The sequence below is a fragment of the Erinaceus europaeus genome, chromosome 14 (assembly GCF_950295315.1).
Source record: "Erinaceus europaeus chromosome 14, mEriEur2.1, whole genome shotgun sequence".
NCBI classification, from domain to species: Eukaryota; Metazoa; Chordata; class Mammalia; order Eulipotyphla; family Erinaceidae; genus Erinaceus; species Erinaceus europaeus.
The window spans coordinates 46,467,673-46,484,510 of NC_080175.1; the positions used below are offsets into that span (position 1 = coordinate 46,467,673).

At 48.4% G+C, this 16,838-nt stretch overlaps 1 protein-coding gene across 1 annotated transcript in view; it reads right to left on the reverse strand.

The window, feature by feature from the left end:
- The window catches only part of CARD14 (caspase recruitment domain family member 14), a 31,793-nt gene that overhangs the window by 14,233 nt on the left and 722 nt on the right, over nucleotides 1-16,838 (reverse strand). Inside the window, 9 exon segments of the mRNA XM_060171839.1 lie at nucleotides 850-999; nucleotides 2,738-2,863; nucleotides 3,248-3,367; nucleotides 4,408-4,563; nucleotides 6,798-6,878; nucleotides 6,880-7,124; nucleotides 8,786-8,923; nucleotides 9,818-10,057; nucleotides 14,258-14,385. Coding sequence (XP_060027822.1) covers nucleotides 850-999; nucleotides 2,738-2,863; nucleotides 3,248-3,367; nucleotides 4,408-4,563; nucleotides 6,798-6,878; nucleotides 6,880-7,124; nucleotides 8,786-8,923; nucleotides 9,818-10,028 — 1,227 coding nt within the window. The 5' untranslated portion in view covers nucleotides 10,029-10,057; nucleotides 14,258-14,385.

Consider the following 16,838-nt stretch of genomic DNA (forward strand, 5'->3'; position numbering starts at 1 on the left):
ACAAAAAGGAAAATAAATAAATAAAATTTTTAAAAGAGAGACTCATGGTCCAGGAGGTGGTGCAGTGGATAAAGCATCAGACTCTCAAGCATGAGGTCATGAGTTCAATCCCTGGCAGCACATGTACCAGAGTGATGTCTGGCTCTTTCTCTCTCCTCCTATGTTTCTCATTAATTAATAAATAAAATATTTTTTTTTAAAAAGAGAGAGACTCTCATGCCTGAGGCTCTAAAGTCCCAAATTTAATTCCCCCACCACCACCACCATAAACCAGAGTTGATCAGTGCTCTGGTAAAAAAAAAAAAAAAAAAGAGAGAGGGATTTATATGACTACAAATTAATAGGAGTGTACATAAACTCACTCCCAGAGGGTTAAAGAATAGGTAAGCTATCAAGGGAGGCGATGGGATATGGAGTTCTGGTGATGGGAATTGTGTGGAGTTGTACCACTCTTATCCTATGGTTTTGTCAGTGTTTCCTTTTTTTTAAATAAGAGAGAGGGGGGGAGAGACAATATGATGGTATTCTACTTGCTAAACCACCTCCCAGCTCTGAGGTTGTATAGTAATTATATAGTAATTTGACCACACACTGCTAAGTCAGCCCCCAGCATGTGACTTCCTGACACCCCAAGGGCACATTTAGCAAGGACAAGTGGTATCTGTCTGGCTTCCTATGTGGCTTCCAGAACATTCTGCTGGCTGCTCCTTTCTAGCACTAGTAGAATGGTGCCCAACAGGCAGGAGTATGTGCCAGATGTGGGAACCAGCATGGGTGGGAGAGAGGGGCCCCCCCATATCCACCCCTGTGGGGTGTGGCTCCACCCAGTCCCCCACCCCCATGGTTCACCCTGTTCTGGGCCTGGGCCTGCAGCTGCAGGAGCCGTTGCCGCAGCTCTCCAAGCTCGTGAGTGAGCTCAAACACCTTCCTGCGGAGGGAGTCCTTCTCCGTCAGGTTCTGTGACATCTCCAGCTGGGCTCCATCTCTAGCAGAGTAGGCCTGCGGACGAGACATGGGGTGAGGGTGGGGATTTATATGGGGGCCCCCACTCAGAGAGAGGAACAAATTTCCCATATGTACTTGATGCCTGCTCAGCTCCATCACTCTTGGCAACCACATTTTTTGATAGAGGGTGAGAGTTAAAGAAGGAGAGATACCTATATCCCTGCTCCACTACTCATGAAGCTTATAGGTTGGGGCTGGGGGCTTGAAGCCAGATCCTCATGCATAGTGACATGTGTGTTCTACAGGGTGAGACACCAACCAGCTCCTAATTGTGAATTTGCTTTTTAGATAGAGACAAAGGCAGAGGCCAGGCAGTGGCACACCTGGTTAAGCACACACACTACAGTGCACAAGGAACCAGGTTCAAGCCCCTCATCCCCACCTGCAGGGGGAAAGCTTCACAAGTGGTGAAGCAGGGCTGCAGGTGTCTCTCTGTCTCTTTCCCTTTCTACCTCTTTATTATTATTACTACTATTTATTTTAAAAAGGAGACATTAACAAAACCATAGGATAAGAGGGGTACCACTCCACACAATTTCCACCACCAGATCTCCATATCCCATCCCCTCCCCTGATAGCTTTCCTATTCTTTATCCCTCTGGGAGTATGGACCCAAGATCATTGTGGGATGCAGAAGGTTGAAGGGTCTGGCTTCTGTAATTGCTTCCCCACTGAACATGGGCGTTGACTGGTCGATCCATACTCCCAGCCTGCCTCTCTCTCTTTCCCTGGTGGGGTGGGGCTTTGGGGAATCGGAGCTCCAGGACACACTGGTGGGGTCGTCTGTCCAGGGAAGTCTGGTCGGCATCATGCTAGCATCTGGAACCTGGTGGCTGAAAAGAGAGTTAACATACAAAGCCAAACAGATTGTTGAATAATCATGAACCTAAAGGCTGGAATAGTACAGATGAAGTCTTGGGGGGTCCTCCATTTTGTAGATAGCACATTTTAGTTATAGTTCAAAGGGCCTATAGCTGTGCTAGTTTTTTTTTTTTTTTTTCCCCCTCTGAGCCTGAAATCTGATATGCAGGTGGATCCAGGTTATTGTCTGGGAAGGTGACGCCATGGCTAGAAAAGGGACAGAGAGCTGGATCAGGGAAGAGAGTAGTTCCCTAATATGGGGAAGGGGTATAAATATTGTTGACTGTAAACCCCATCGATTTGATTTGGTCTGGGGCCCATATTCAGCTTGGGAGCCTATGTGACCTCTGCATCCCTGTAGATCTGAGCTCACATTCTGTGGTCATGAGTAGGAACATTCCAAGCTGCCCCAATATTGACCCATCTTCCTTAGGCATAGCAAAGAGTATGTTGTCCACCCTCCCTTTGAGGGACTTTCTACCTCTTTCTCCCCTTTCTATTTATCTCTATCTCTACCCAATAATAAAAATTAAAGAGAGAGAGACCACAGCACCAAAGCTTCCTTCAATGCAGTGGTGGCTGGTTTCGAACTTGAGTTGCAACATGGCAAAGTGGCACACTCTCCAAGTGAGCGATTTCACAAGCTATGCTGTGTGGTACTTTAATAATGCCCATCTCTGCTGTGGGCTTGATGTGTACATCCTGCATCAAATATTTTGAGCCAGAAATAAAAAGCCAGCTGGGGGTTGTCGAAACTCTTCCAAGGGCCCAGGAAAGAGACTTCCCCCAATCTGGAGCCAGCTGCCCAGACTGTGTGAGCTGTGTGCCCCCCAGACGCCAAGCTGCCACCCCCTTCCCGCCTGGCACAGACCTGGTCTCGCTCCTTCTGTAGCTCGGCCACCTGGTTCCGCAGTGCTCTGGTCTTCTCCTTGTAGATCTCACAGTCTACCTGCACCTTCTGGAACTGCAGCAGCATCTGCTCCTTCTCCTCCCAGTACTGGGCACAGGGAGGCAAGGACCCTGATCATGTCACTCCACAGATGGGGGGGGGGGGGCGGAGAGGGCTGGGAGCTTTGGCAAGCAGGGTGGCTCGAAGAGTGAATCAATGCCCCATTCTGCTGGTGAACTCTATTTTTCATTTTTCCAGGCAGAGGAAGAGAGAGAGAGGAGAGGCACTACCACACAGTTCCAGCTCTTGTGAAGCTTCTCCCCTGCAGATGCTCCCATGAGGCACTGGGGGCTTTAGACCCCCAATCCTCAAGTGTGGCCTTAGTGGCTGGGTCACATCTGGTCCCTGGTTTTAATCCCTTGCAGTGAAGCCCTTCTGCCCACCTCCCCACCCCGCACTGGGTGTCCAGGGGTGGGGGCAGGGTGAGGACACCTGCTTCCGCTGCATCTCGGCCGCCATGTCACGCCCCCTCAGTGAGTGGATGCGGCCCACCAGCTCCTGCTTGCTCTCCAGTGCCTCGTCCAGGTTCTGTTCCAGGATGTCCTTCTCTGCCTGGCACAGAAGGGTATCAGTGCTGGGACTCTGCCTTCCTCAGGGCCTGTCGCTGGGCTGGGGGCACCCCACCAACACCCCTAAGAACATGGGAAGGGCCCCAACCAGGTGTGCAATGGGTTGAGCTACACTAGGGTGGGCAAAGTCAAGATCAAGAGCAGTGCCAGGGACAGGTGTCACTGGGAGGCAATTAGGACAGACCCTGCCTGCCTCTCCCCCTGACCCCAGCAGAGGGAGTGACAACAAAGGAACAACACACAAGCAGGAAGGGGATAACCCAGGCTGCACCTAAGGCATCTCAGAGGCTCTGGGTTAGAGCTGGGCAGACAGCATGATGGTTCTGCAAAAGACTTTCATGCCTGAGGCTCTAAGGTCCCAGGTTCAATCCCTAGAACTACTATCAGCCAGAACTGATCAGGGCTCTGGTGTCTCTCTCTCTCTCTCTCTCAAATAAATTTTAAAAAGGAGGAAAGAGGTTAGGGATAGATAGCATAATGATTATACAGACTCATGCCTGAGGCTCCAAAGTCCCAGGTTCAATTCCCTGAACCACCATAAATCAGAGCTGAGCAATGCTCTGGTTGAAAAAAAAGAAGAAGAGAAAAGAAGAAAAAATAAAGAGTGAGAGAGAAGGGAGGAAGGGACACTCTGGAGTAGTCTAGGAAGTGGCACACTGGATAGATAAGTCATTGGACTGTCAAGCATGAGATTCCAAGTTCAATCACTGGCATCACATGTGCCAGAGTGATACTGTTTCTCTTTCTCTCCTACTACCTCTCTCATTAATAAGTAAATAAATAAACAATATTTTAAATGCCTCTGGATTCACTGGGAGGAATGGAAGGGGGGTTGTTTGGTCTTTGGGTGTAGCCTCGCCCATGCCCCTGCTTCCCTCAGTTCCCCACTCTGCCACCCCAGCTCTTCTGAGCAGCCTGTGAGCCCAGTGGGATATCCCTGTATGCCCCAGAGCTGTGAGTCCCACCAGCCTGCAGCCAGGAGGCAGCAAGAGGGCAGGAACTCTCACCCGCCCACTGCCCTACCAGGCTGAAGGTGAGAGAGCGCAGCCTCTCATTCTCCCCCTTCAGCCGGGCCACCTCTTCGTCCCTGTCACCCATTATGAGGGCTCGTTCCCGGAACTCCCGCTCGCAGGAGGAGGACAGTTTCTCCTGCTGAAGCTCCTGCTTCGTCAGGTACAGCTGTGAGCACAGGAGGGACACAGAGTTGGCAGCAGGGCCGAGTAAGGCCCAGGCTGCCCCAGACTCAAAGTAGGTTTGCTTTTCACATGTGTGGAGACACCACAACACCAGAGCTTGCCCTGGTGTTATAGCACCCCTATGTGATGCCAGGGCTCACACCTGGACTCGAACACAGGAAGGAATGCACCCTACCTGGTTAGCTAGCTTTCTAGTCCCAGACTTTCTCTCTCTCTCTCTCTCTCTCTCTCTCTCTTAAATTTCTGCCTCCAGGGTTATTGCACTACAAATCCACTGCTCCTGGAGGCCTTTTCTCCCATTTTGTTGCCCTTATTGTTGTTATTGTTGCCACTGTTGTTGTTATTGTTGGATAGGACAGAGAGAAATTGAGCGAGATGGGGAAGACAGAGTGGGGAGCCAGGGGCTAGAACCAGAATCCTTATGCCGGTCCTTGTGCTTCGCGCCACGTGCGCTTACCCTGCTGCGCTACCGCCAGACTCCCTAATTTTTTTTTTAATAAGTTAGCGAAAGAATGAGACACAGTGCTGGAGAGATAGCTCACCAAGTAACCCAACTGCCTAACCATGTGTGCGGCCCAGGGTCAAGCCCTCTTGGGATTGGATAGTGCAGTGAACTCCTCTCCAGTGCTGTGGTATCTCTCCTTTCTCTCCTTCTCTCTCTGAATGGAAAGGGTGACCTGGAGCAGTGCAATCATGCATGCATATAACCCTAGGTCCATACACAGAGAGGGGGGGAGTTAGCTTGTGCAAGGCAGTGCTCCATCAGGCATGGAATTCAACTCATGTCTTATCCATGTCACCCTCACCTGGTGCCAGGGATTGAACCTCATTCACGCAAGGCAGGTGCTATGCCCTTTAGCCACCCCTATGGTGCTGGGCTATTTTTATTTGTGGAAAATATTTTTGTAGATTAAAACTATTTCTTTTTAAAAAAGATTTATTTGTGGCCAGGGGAGACAGCATGATGGTTCTGGGAAAGACTCATGCCTGAGGCTCTGAGCTTCCAGGTTCAGTCCTCAGCACCACTATCAGCCAAAGCTGCCCCTCCCCACACTCCCTCCCTTCCCTTCCCTCCCTCTCCATGTATGTATCTCTGTATTTCTCTCATTAAATAAGTTAAAACTTTTTTATTAATTTTTTTTTTAACCAGAGCACTGCTCAGCTCTGGCTTATGGTGGTGCGGGGGATTGAACCTGGGACTTTGGAGCCTCAGGCATGAGAGACTCTTTGCATAACTGTTATGCTATCTACTCCCAGTAAAAATATTTTTAAGTGATTTATTTGTAGGCCTGTAAAATAGCTCTCTTGCACAGTGCACTGCTATGCCATGCACATGATCCAAGTTTGAGCCCAGTGCACATGATCCAAGTTTGATCCACATTGGAGGAAACGTGGGTGCTGCAATTTCTTTCACTCTCTGTTTCTATTTAAAATAAACAAATAGATAAACAGAAAGATTTATTTGTTTCTGTATTTGAGAGAGAGAGAACCAGATCATCACTCTATTACTCTGGTGTATGTGAGGACCAAAGTTGGGGCCTCACGTTTACAGACTGAAATCGCTTCTAAACTAAGTTTAAAATTAAAAATAAGGCAAAAAAAAAAAATCACTCTAGTTACAGGCATATGTGAAAATGGCAAGGATGAATATCCTCAATATTTAAAGAGCTTTCACAAATCAATAAGAAGATCCTGACTTACTCCCCAATGGAAAGTGGGAAAAGCAACAGATGTGGAAGTAGGGGTTTGAGGAGGGCAGTGGAGTTATGAAGCCTCTGTTCTCCTAGACACCAGGGTACAGACTAGGTAGGGCTAGGTGTGTGTGTGTGTGTGTGTGTGTGTGTGTGTGTGTGTGTGTGTGTGTGTGTGTGTGTGTGTGTGTGTGTGTGTGTGTGTGTGTGTGTGTGTGTGTGTGTGTGTGTGTGTGTGTAAAGACAGAGAGACGGCAGCTGGGGTGCACACACAGTACAGTGGGAGCACGTCAGCGTACTTGGTACTATTTTTATATGTGCTGTCAGAGAACCAGCCTGAGTCTAGGCCCAGCTAAGACAGAAGCTGCAGGGTAGATGGAGGGTCCTTGTCCTTGTCCATTGGGAATGCTGATTCGCCTAGAGGAGGGGAGTAGACCCTGGGGACTGCACCACTGGGGACCCCAGAAGGACCCACAACCACAGCTCCGGGGTCCCACCAGGCGGGGTCAGTTTCAGGGCGGCCCACCTCCTCCTGCAGGCTGCGGCAGCGTGTGGCGGCCAGCTCCTTCTCCTGCAGAGAGTTGCTGTAGCGGAGGGACAGGCCCAAGCAGCTCATCCTTGAGCTTCAGCACCTCGTGGAAGTGGGCGCTGACCTCGCGCTTCATGCGCCCGTGCTCGGCCTCCAGCTGGCCCAGTCCCTGAGCGCGCGCCTCTGCCGCCCCCAGACGCTCCTGAAGCCGCCCGCACTGCAGCCGCAGCGCCTCTTTCTGCCCCTTTTCCTGGCTCAGCTCCTCCTGAAGGCTGCTGACGGCCCCCGCCAGGCACTCCGTCAACTTAGAAGTCTCCATGAGTCCTGGAGAGAGGGTACGGGGTCGTGTCGCCCCACTGCCCGCTCTTTTCTCCATCCCCACCCCCATTCCCAGCAGGCATAGCCCCACTTGTCAGTATGCCCTGGCTGAGGGCCTTGCAAGCTTCCGGGTATAACCTGCTTAGGGTCCGCAAAAGTACTCTTGGACAACCTGCTCCTTTGTCATGTGCACCACCGAGGTTCAAGCCTGGCCTCCAGCCCATAGAAGGAAGCTGCAGTGCTGTGCTGTCTATCTATCTACATATCTATCTGTCTAGAATGTCAGCTGGGAGCAGTGAAGCCCCAGAAATAAAATAAATACATAAATAAGTAAATAAACAACATGGGGAAAGCTGGGAAAATAGCATAGCAGTTTATGTAACAGACTTTCAAGCCAGAGGCTCCAATGCCCCAGGATCCATACCCAGAACCATATATGGCAGAGCTGAGCAGTGCTCTGGCCAAAATAATAAATACATGAGTTAATTAACTAGTTACAATTTAATTTAGTTAATTGACTAAATACAATAATAATGAGGGGAGGTATAAAGCTCTATGCTTGTTTTACAACAGTTTTGTAAAGCAGTATTTCCTCAATAAATACATTTTAAAAAAAAAAAAATCGGTGCTGGGTGACCCTGGAGGTGGCACAGTGGATAAAGCATTGGATTTTCAAGCATGAGGTCCAGAGTTCAATCCCCAGTAGCACATGTACCAGAGTGATGTCTGGTTCTTTCTCTCTCTCCTTCTATCTTCATGAATAAATAAATAAAATCTTTTTTTAAAAAATGGTGCTGGGAGGCCAGTTTCTATTCCCACCACAGCCATATGCCAGAGCTAAGCAGGGCTCTGGCCCCTCCTTTATAGCAAATAAAATAGTTTTAAAATTCTGCTTTTCTTAACATATGGGGCTGGAGGTGTGCATGTGCGTGAGTGTATGTGTGCATGTGTATATGTGTGTGTGCATGCATGCGTGCTATTGACTAAGACATGAGTAAGTTGTTATTAATGTTCCAGGGTTGCTATTTCCAAGTAAGTCTGGACCTTGGATGGTGAGTGTGGTGAGTTGTATATACACATAGATAGGTGTGAAATTATATCCCTAAAGCCTTAGGTTGTAAACAAAGTCAGCAACTTAAAAAATAGCAAAGAATGTGATTGTATCTTCTAGAACATTCAAGAACACAAGTGTTCCTATGGGCTACCTTGGCAGGACTGTTTTCCTGGAGTAACAGCCAGGTATTTAACTCTGGATCTTCTAGCAACTTCTCTGGGAACACCTAAAACCACTCCACTAAGGAAATGGCCCACTTTCCCAGTGAGCCAGAGCAAGCCTTCACTTAGCTAGGCAAGCTTCCAGAAAGTGCCACTTCTCCTTCTCTGGCTCCCTCTAGAGCCCTGGGGGCCTGGATCACAACCCTCACCCCAGGCCATCCACAGGAGCTTTCTAGGGCCACTGGGGGCTCCCCAGTGCCAGCCTTCTGCATCACACATTGTGTACCTGGGAGGAGTCCTTAACATGCTAGTGACTGGGGACACACATTTCTTTAGAGCCCAAGGACCAGCTGCTCCACTAAGGCTGGAGGTGGGGGGTTATCTCTGATTGCAGCCAATCCCCCAAGAGCAAAGCCCTTTCTCCCACCCAGCCTTCTGGGTTGGGCTCTCACCACTGAAGTTGCTGAAGTCCACATCAGGCTGCAGCCCTGTGACAAGGGTGTAGACATCAGGGTTGTGGAATTTGAGGCTCTCAAGGAAAGCAGTGGCCTCATTCTTGCCCCGAGCCTTCAGCAGGTCCAGCAGGTGACCTGGGGGGGGGGGGGCATGGCTGAGTCGGGTCTGAGTGGTGGGCTGCCTCCCACATCTGCAGACTTGCTTCACTGTTCATGAAGCTTCCCCCTGCAGATAGGGAGCTGGGTGCTCAAACTTCCACATGGTAGTACATTCACCTAGCTGGGCAAGTCATCATCCAGCCCCTTTTCTGTTGGTATGCATGAGACTCCTTCTGTTTCATTTGGTTTAAATCCCCCCTGCTTAACACTATTCTATTTACCTAACCACTTCATTCTATTTACATAACCACTGTTAACAAGTTCCACCCTCCCTCCAGGGCATTTGTGGTTCAGTGATAGGATTCTCGCCTAATCTGCCCCATCTTTGTCACACTCTGATTTTCACCAGTCACTTTTCTCTCCACCCTCTCTATGTCACATCCTGTTTCCACCCTAATTGGCAAGTATATATAAAGACAGCATTGTGAGTTTTAGAGTACTTTACCTTGAGTTTAGCTTAGCTCGTCTTAGATTGTGCTGCGTCCTGCATGAATAAAGAGATACTGCCTACAGCTCAACTATGAGTCCCTGGTCGTCTGTTACCTGCCCGTGAAGCCAGCCCGGCGAAAACAACCTAACCCGTCAAAAGCAACACTTTTCTATTTCTCTTTAATGCTTTTCCTTTTCCTTTCTTTTCTGGTAGTGACAGAATGAAATAGAGAGAGGAAGAGAAAAGGAAAACACCTGAAAGCACTGCTCCACAACTGGTGAGGTGTCCCCCCTCCCCCGCCTGCAAGTGGGCACCAGGGGCTTAAACCAGGTCCTTGCACATGTTAACATGTGCATTCTACCAGGTACACCACCACTCAGCCACCTGTGTTTTCCACAGAGCTGACACCCCTGTGCCATCCTACCAGGAGGTGTGCTCACCCACACGCATGGCGGTGTTGGTGAGCCGGGGGCTGTAGAGCACCTCCTCCTCGTCCAGCTGGCCCAACACCTTGGCCTGGCGCAGGTAGGGCGTGAGGCGGCTGGGGTAGATGCTGCGCACGATGCGGTGGCGGTGGCTCTCCATCAGCTCCCACAGCACCTCCTCGTCCAGCGCAGTCAGCGACGAGTTGGTGCGGCACAGCTCTGCCATGGCTGCCGCCTGCACCCTACGGGGAGGTTCTGAAAAACCAGGGCAGGGAGAGCATCAGCCCCAGGGCCCTGCTGCAGGGGCGTGGCTGGCACCTCAGTCCGCACTCAGGCAGTTTATGGTTCCAGGGGGTGTTGTGGGAATCCACAGAAAACAAGGTGACATTCAATGCGAGGCAGGCTAGGCTCTGTATTCTTCAGCCAAACATTCTCATACTTGCATGTCAAATGTCACCTCTTTTCTTTGTTTCCTTCTTTCCATTTATTTATTTGTTTGCTTGTTTATTTTTACCAGAACACTGTTTAGCTCTGACTTATGGATTGAACCTGGGTCCTTGGAACCTCAGGCATGAAAGTCTGTTTACCAACCATTATGCTATCCTCTCCCCTTCTTGGTTATTTAGATAGAGACAGAGAGGCAGAGAGAAAGGAAGAAACCACAGCATTGGCACTCCCCCCAATGCAGTGCGGGGTGATTAAGCCTGGGTTGTACACATGCCAGAGCAATGGTCTGTCCAGGTGATCTGTTTGGCTTGTCTAATGCTGCCCTCTTTAGAAGCAAGGCTGCAGCTTCTGTAGGGCGTGAATAAGAGAAGGTGCTTGTGGGTGAAGAGAAGGAACTCAGGTGACCAAGGGTGTGGCAGCTCCAAGGAGACAGAAGGGGAAGCTGGGCTGAGGAAGTGGGCCCTCAGCCCACTGTTGGGGCATCACACTGGTCCAGTCCCTGTGGGAAACAGTATGGGGGGGAGTCTCAGAGAATTACAAACTGTACTAGCAAGGATCTAGGAATTCCACTTCCAAGTATCTCTTCAAAGAACACATGACACTATTCTGAAAAGACACATGTTCCCCCATGTCCCTGCAGCCAGTCACTCTTGCAAGAGTCCCTATGCAAACTTTGTAAGATGCCTTTGTAAGATGCCTGTCCTGTCACTGTTGTGGATGATATCTCTGACATTTACCTCTGGGGTGCCTATCTTCATTTTTTTTTCCTGGCCTCCAGAGTTATCACTGAGGCTCAGTGCCAGCAGTACAAAGCCACTGCTCCTGGTTGCCATTTTTTCCAATTTGTTGGATAGGACAGAGAAAATGAGGGATGGGAGGGAGATAGAGACAGAGAGAAAGACACTTGCAGACCTGTTTCACCACTTGTGAAGCTTCCCTTCCTGCAGGTGGGGACCCAGGGGACTTTAACCTGAGTATTTGAGCGGGTTCTTGTAATTAATACTATGTTTGCTTAACTGGGTATGCCATTGCTACCTCCTGCCCCACCATTTTTCCCCATTGTTGTTGCTGCTGTTGTTGTTGGATAGGACAGAGAGAAATCAAGAGAGGAAGGGAAGATAGAGAGGGGGGGAGAAAGACAGACACCTGCAGACCTATTTCACAGCTTGTGAGGTGACCCCCCCCTGCTGCAGGTGGGGAGCTGGGCCCCTCCAATACAGACTTCCATAGGAGACGGATCAGACTCTGAAGCAGCGATAATGTAAAAAGACTGACTTGCTGATTTTAAAACCTCACTCCCCCAGCGTCTCCCTGGTGCTGCGAGGGCAAGTGAGCTTCCCTAAAAAAATCCCCTTAACCTGCCAAAAATGTCCTGAACAGTCAGGCACTGTGGCTTTTTTCCCCTTGCTTAAAATCCATGCCCTAGACAAAATCCATCCTTCATGGCATGGCACAAGATTTAAAAACACGCTAAGAATTAGAGAACCAGCACACACTTTTTTAATGTTTTGCTAAATTTACCTTTGCCAAAGAGTTTTTTTTCTTTTCTCCATGCTCTTGCGGCGGCCTTACCAGCCTCTTCCGTCTGCACAATCACGTCATAGAGCTTCTGCTCCAAGAGATTGGCGGAGACTTCAGACAATAATTCCCCTGGCCACACCCGCCCCCTCCTTAGGCGGGGAAGTGCTGTGAGCCAGGAATCCAAGCCTCATTTTAAAAGACAACAAATTTTTTTTCAAAGGCAAAATTTTCCTTTCACCAAGACTGTCTGGTTTTAAATGTAAGTCTGTGTGCTAACTTTGTTTTCATTGATGTGTGTTAGCCCTTGTTGTTTTATTGTTGTAGTTATTGTTATTGTTGTCGTTGTTGGATAGGACAGAGAGAAATGGAGAGAGGAGGGGAGAAAGACAGACACCTGCAGACCTGCTTCACCGCCTGTGAAGCGACTCTGCAGGTGGGGAGCCGGGGTTCGAACCGGGATCTTTATGCCGGTCCTTGTGCTTTGCGCCACCTGCGCTTAACCCGCTGCACTACAGCCCGACTCTCATTTTCTTCCTTTTAAGTAGATGATTACAGATACAGTCTCCACATGAAGAACCGACTACTCATATGGTAAGATTTAAAACTAAAAAATTTTTTCTTTTTCATATATTTTATTCATGGGTGTGTGATGACTCCTAAAGTCACTCATATCCTTAAATTTTTATATACTCCTCTCATCTTTTACAAGCCTCTTAAATTTTAACTCCTGCCCTGCCATACTGAGAGCACTTTACTGGCTCCTCCTTTGCTAGTTTAATTAAGATGTCTGCTATTCAGACTTTCAAGATTAACCCCCCTGGCTTAAAAGCCAGTGGTCTCTGGCAGACAGATGTGACTCACCTAACCATGTTTGGTAAACAAAAAAATTTTTTTTCTCAATTGATACATATTCAAAATTCATGTAGACTACAGCTCAAACAGGTGAAAGTTCAAAAACCTTCTGAGCCACATAATCTCCTGTTTTGCTTCAATAGACATACCCATTCCATGTATTTTTGTTCCCTTTAGAGCATTACTCTCATTACAGTATTACCTATACTGTAATCTTTAGGCTCAATTAAATAAAAAAAGAAGGGTAATGCACCCCCCAATATTCAGTTGTCTAAAGTGCTAATGAAGTAACTATACTAAACCTTCTTAATATTTACAAAAATTTGAATTGTCCATCTATTATATCTCATTGGCAAAGCCACCACTCTTCCAGTCATAGAGACATAATTTTTTTCTTTTTTCAATGCTGAATGTCTATGTTTGTTCTCCTTTTGATTATTACAGTGGATGCCATTATTGGTCTTGCAAAATCCACGGAACTCCTACTAGTTATATTAGGTGTTACAAAAGAGCCTCCATGCCAGTGTATAACCCTACCTGACAATATTTTTCTGGTGAGGGATTTCTCAGGCTTACCATCCATGACCCTTGGCACCTGAGGTGGGCCTCTGGGGTCACTGGAAAACTTTACTAAAGCAGGCCACATGGATGCCTGCTTTAAGGTTCATTTACTCAAAGTTCACCTCACCTTCTGATCACAAAGGAGAAAACACCTTACCACACAGTCCTAACAGTGCTCTTTGATGTCCTTAATTTACATCAAACTTTGCTTATCTTCTCTCTATCTCACCTTATCTGGTTTAACCCCTATTCTTCTCTAAGATGCCTTTGGGTAATTAAATGCCTGCATCAGGAGACCTTTATGTATCTTTATGCATCTTGACCTTTATGTATCTGCATCAATTCTTGTCATACCAGCCCCCTACCATAGGGGCAAGCTGACCTTTAAGAAACCTGTAATTTCTGACGTATTTGAAAAATGTTCTTTGTTTGCATCCCTATATAAACCCAAGCCCACCCCCAAATAAATGAGAGTGTTTGAATTCTCCCCGTTGTCTCTTGTCTATATGGCTGAACCCTCGAGCTAGCGAGGGAGCTTACCTTCCTGGCTGAGAGTCACCCCACGTGAGGCCCAGCAACCGCTTGTGAAGCAACTCCCCTCTGTCAGGTGGGGAACCGGGAGCTCGAGCTGGGATTCTTATGCCTGTCCTTGTGCTTTGCACCACCTGTGCTTAGCCCACTGCACTACCATCTGACTCCCTCCCACTTTTTTTAACTGCACCTGGTTCAAGTCTAGAAAGAAGCCAACCTTGAGTTATTCATGCTTAAAAGGCTGGGTCTCTATCCCTCCCTACAGTCAGAGCTGCAGTGGCTGCCCTCATGTAGCTTCTGGGCACAGGAGGGAGTCTTTCATGCTACCCTCAAATTGCTCTTAATTTGCAACTGCCAAGCCAGGTGCCAAGCCAGGCTTTCTGGATGGGAGTTCATAGGAAGCAGTCTGTATGAATTAAAAAAAAAATCTGTGGACAAGGGCAAGCCAGCCCCTAGAAAGGTGGGCCGTTGTGACTGCACACTTCTGTTTCTGTGGACAGCATCCCCAATCCACAGGGGAGCCAGTGTCGAGTAAGTACTCACTGTGAAAGAGGTTTACATTTACTGTGGGCACTCCTCACCAGGATGGGGGGGGGGGGTGTCTGGTGTCCTCTCCCAGGGCTGCTTTCTCTAGGCTACAATGCAAGTTAGGGCTCAAAGGAAAGAGCCCCCTAAAACCAAACAAACAACACCAAAGATGAACCAGCAAGTTGAGTGTCTTGCTCCAAAGCCCAATGACCAAGACAAGCAGTAAAACCAGCAAACTCTAGTCTAGAGTTATCTGGCTGAACTTTGCCCCCTGATTTGCTGGGTGACCTGAGAAACATCCTTGACCTTGAAGACAGAGAATTCTGGATGGAGGTGGACTTTGAACTCAAGCATACCACAGAAGATTGGCATGGACAGTAGCTCCCCAGTGCCTCCAAAGCCCCTTGGGACAAGTCTCACCCTAGAACAGACTCCAACCTACCCAATGTCCCCTGTCCACACAGATTCTATGGGTTGGACTATGTCCTCCCCAAACATACATAGTGATGTCTTAGTCACCAGTCCCTGTGACTAGAGATGTGTGGCTGCAACTGTTACCCAGTCAAGCAAGAGTCATTCAGAGTGCACTGCAATGTCCTTACAAAAAGAGGAGGACAGGCACTCGGAAGGCCACCACATGGTGAGGGAGACAGAGTTTGGAGAGGTGGGCAAGTCCAGTATCGCCAGCAATGTCAGCAGGCCAGAGAAGGGCAGGGAAGAGAAGGCAGGAAGAAGTCAGAGAAGGTCTCCCCAAGGCCTCTGGAGAAAGCTCAGCCCTGCTCACACCTTAATTTCAGACTGTGAACCCACAGGAGGGTTCTAATGTCCAGCCACGCAAGGCCCAAGGTTGCCTGCCCCTGGCCTGAAAGTATTGCCCCCCCCCCCCCACTGGCTCTTCCCTCCCCTCCCCAGAGCCCACTGGGTTGCATAGAGGAGCTGGGCATGGGCTCACAACAGCAGGTACCCTGCAGCCTGGGGGAGTTCACAGTGACTGGAGAGCCCCACCTATGGGCTGCCCTTGTTTGGAACAGGAGGAATGCAGCTTGGGCGTGGGTGCAGGGAAAGGCCTGGACAGGTGAAACAGCCAGACATGGAAAGCCACAGGGTGTGGGCCTGGGAGTTGCTACCAGAGCAGGGCTGGGACTGAGATACAAAGAGCAGAGGATTGGCTCTCTGTCAGGCTATGCAGATGTTCTCAGACAAAAACACAACAGATAAGCTATTCACCTCACATGGAGACAGGAGACTAAATCTCAGGGAAGTTTTGAACAGTGGAAAGATGAGCCAGGAGATAGCTAGCTCAGCAGGTAAAGCACACACGTTACCCCAAGCTCTATCCCTGCCACCACGTGGTAGCACCCTAGATAGTACCAGGGAGAGCTCAGTGGCTAGTGGAGGGGTGCACTGGTGTCTCTCTCCCTCTGTCTACTCCCTCTCTTTATCTTCCTCTCTCGTTTCTTTCTTTTTAAAAATATTTATTTATTTATTTATTTTCCTTTTTGTTGTCATTGTTGTTTTTATCATTGTTGTGGTTATTATTATTGTTGTTATTAATGTAGTTGTTGCCGGATAGGACAGAGAGAAGTGGAGAGAGGAGGGAAAGACAGAGAGGGAGAGAGAAAGATAGACACCTACAGACCTGCTTCACTGCTTATGAAGCAACCTCCTCTCCAGATGGGGAGCCGGGGGCTCGAACCGGGATGCTTGCACATTGCGCCATGTACGCTTAACCAGCTGACTCCCCTCCTCTCTCCTTTCTAAAGGATATAGAATTTCTAACAGACTTTTTTCTAAATCTTTTATTTATTCACCATTGGATAGAGACAGAGAGAAACTGAGAAGGGAAAGGAGGTAGAGAGGGAGAGAGACGGAAAGATATCTGCCGCCTTGCTTCACCACTTGTGAAGTTTCCCCCCTGCAAGTGGGGACCAGGGGTTTGAACCAGGGTCCTTGTGCACTGTAATGTGTGTGCTTAACCAGATACACCACCTAGCCCCAAGGACACAGTATTTTAAAATGAATTAAAAAATTAAAAAGACCAAGGAGTCGGGTGGTAGCACAGCAGGTTAAACACAGGTGGCACAAAGCGCAAGGACCGGTGTTAAGGTTCGAGCCCCCGGCTCCCCACCTGCAAGGGGTTCCCTTCACAGGTGGTGAAGCAGGTCTGCAGGTGTCTATCTTTCTCTCCCCCTCTCTGTCTTCCTCTTCTCCATTTCTCTCTGTCATATCTAACAATAACGACATCAATAACAACAACAATAATATCTACAACAATAATAAAAAGGACAGCAAAAGAGAAAATAAATTAATTAAAATTTTTTTAAAATAATAATTTTAAATTTTAGTAAAAGTAAAAGTTCACATTAAACCACGTAGGGTGTGATCCTGTTTTTTTTTGTTTTTCCTCCAGGGTTATTGCTGGGGCTCAGTGCCTACACTATAAATCTACTGCTCCTGGAGGCCATTTTTCCCCATTTTGTTGCCCTTCTTATTGTTATTGTTATTGCTTTTGTTGTTGTTGGGTAGGACAGAGAGAAATGGAGAGAAGAGGGAAAGACAGAGAGGGGGAGAGAAAGACATCTGCAGACCTGCTTCA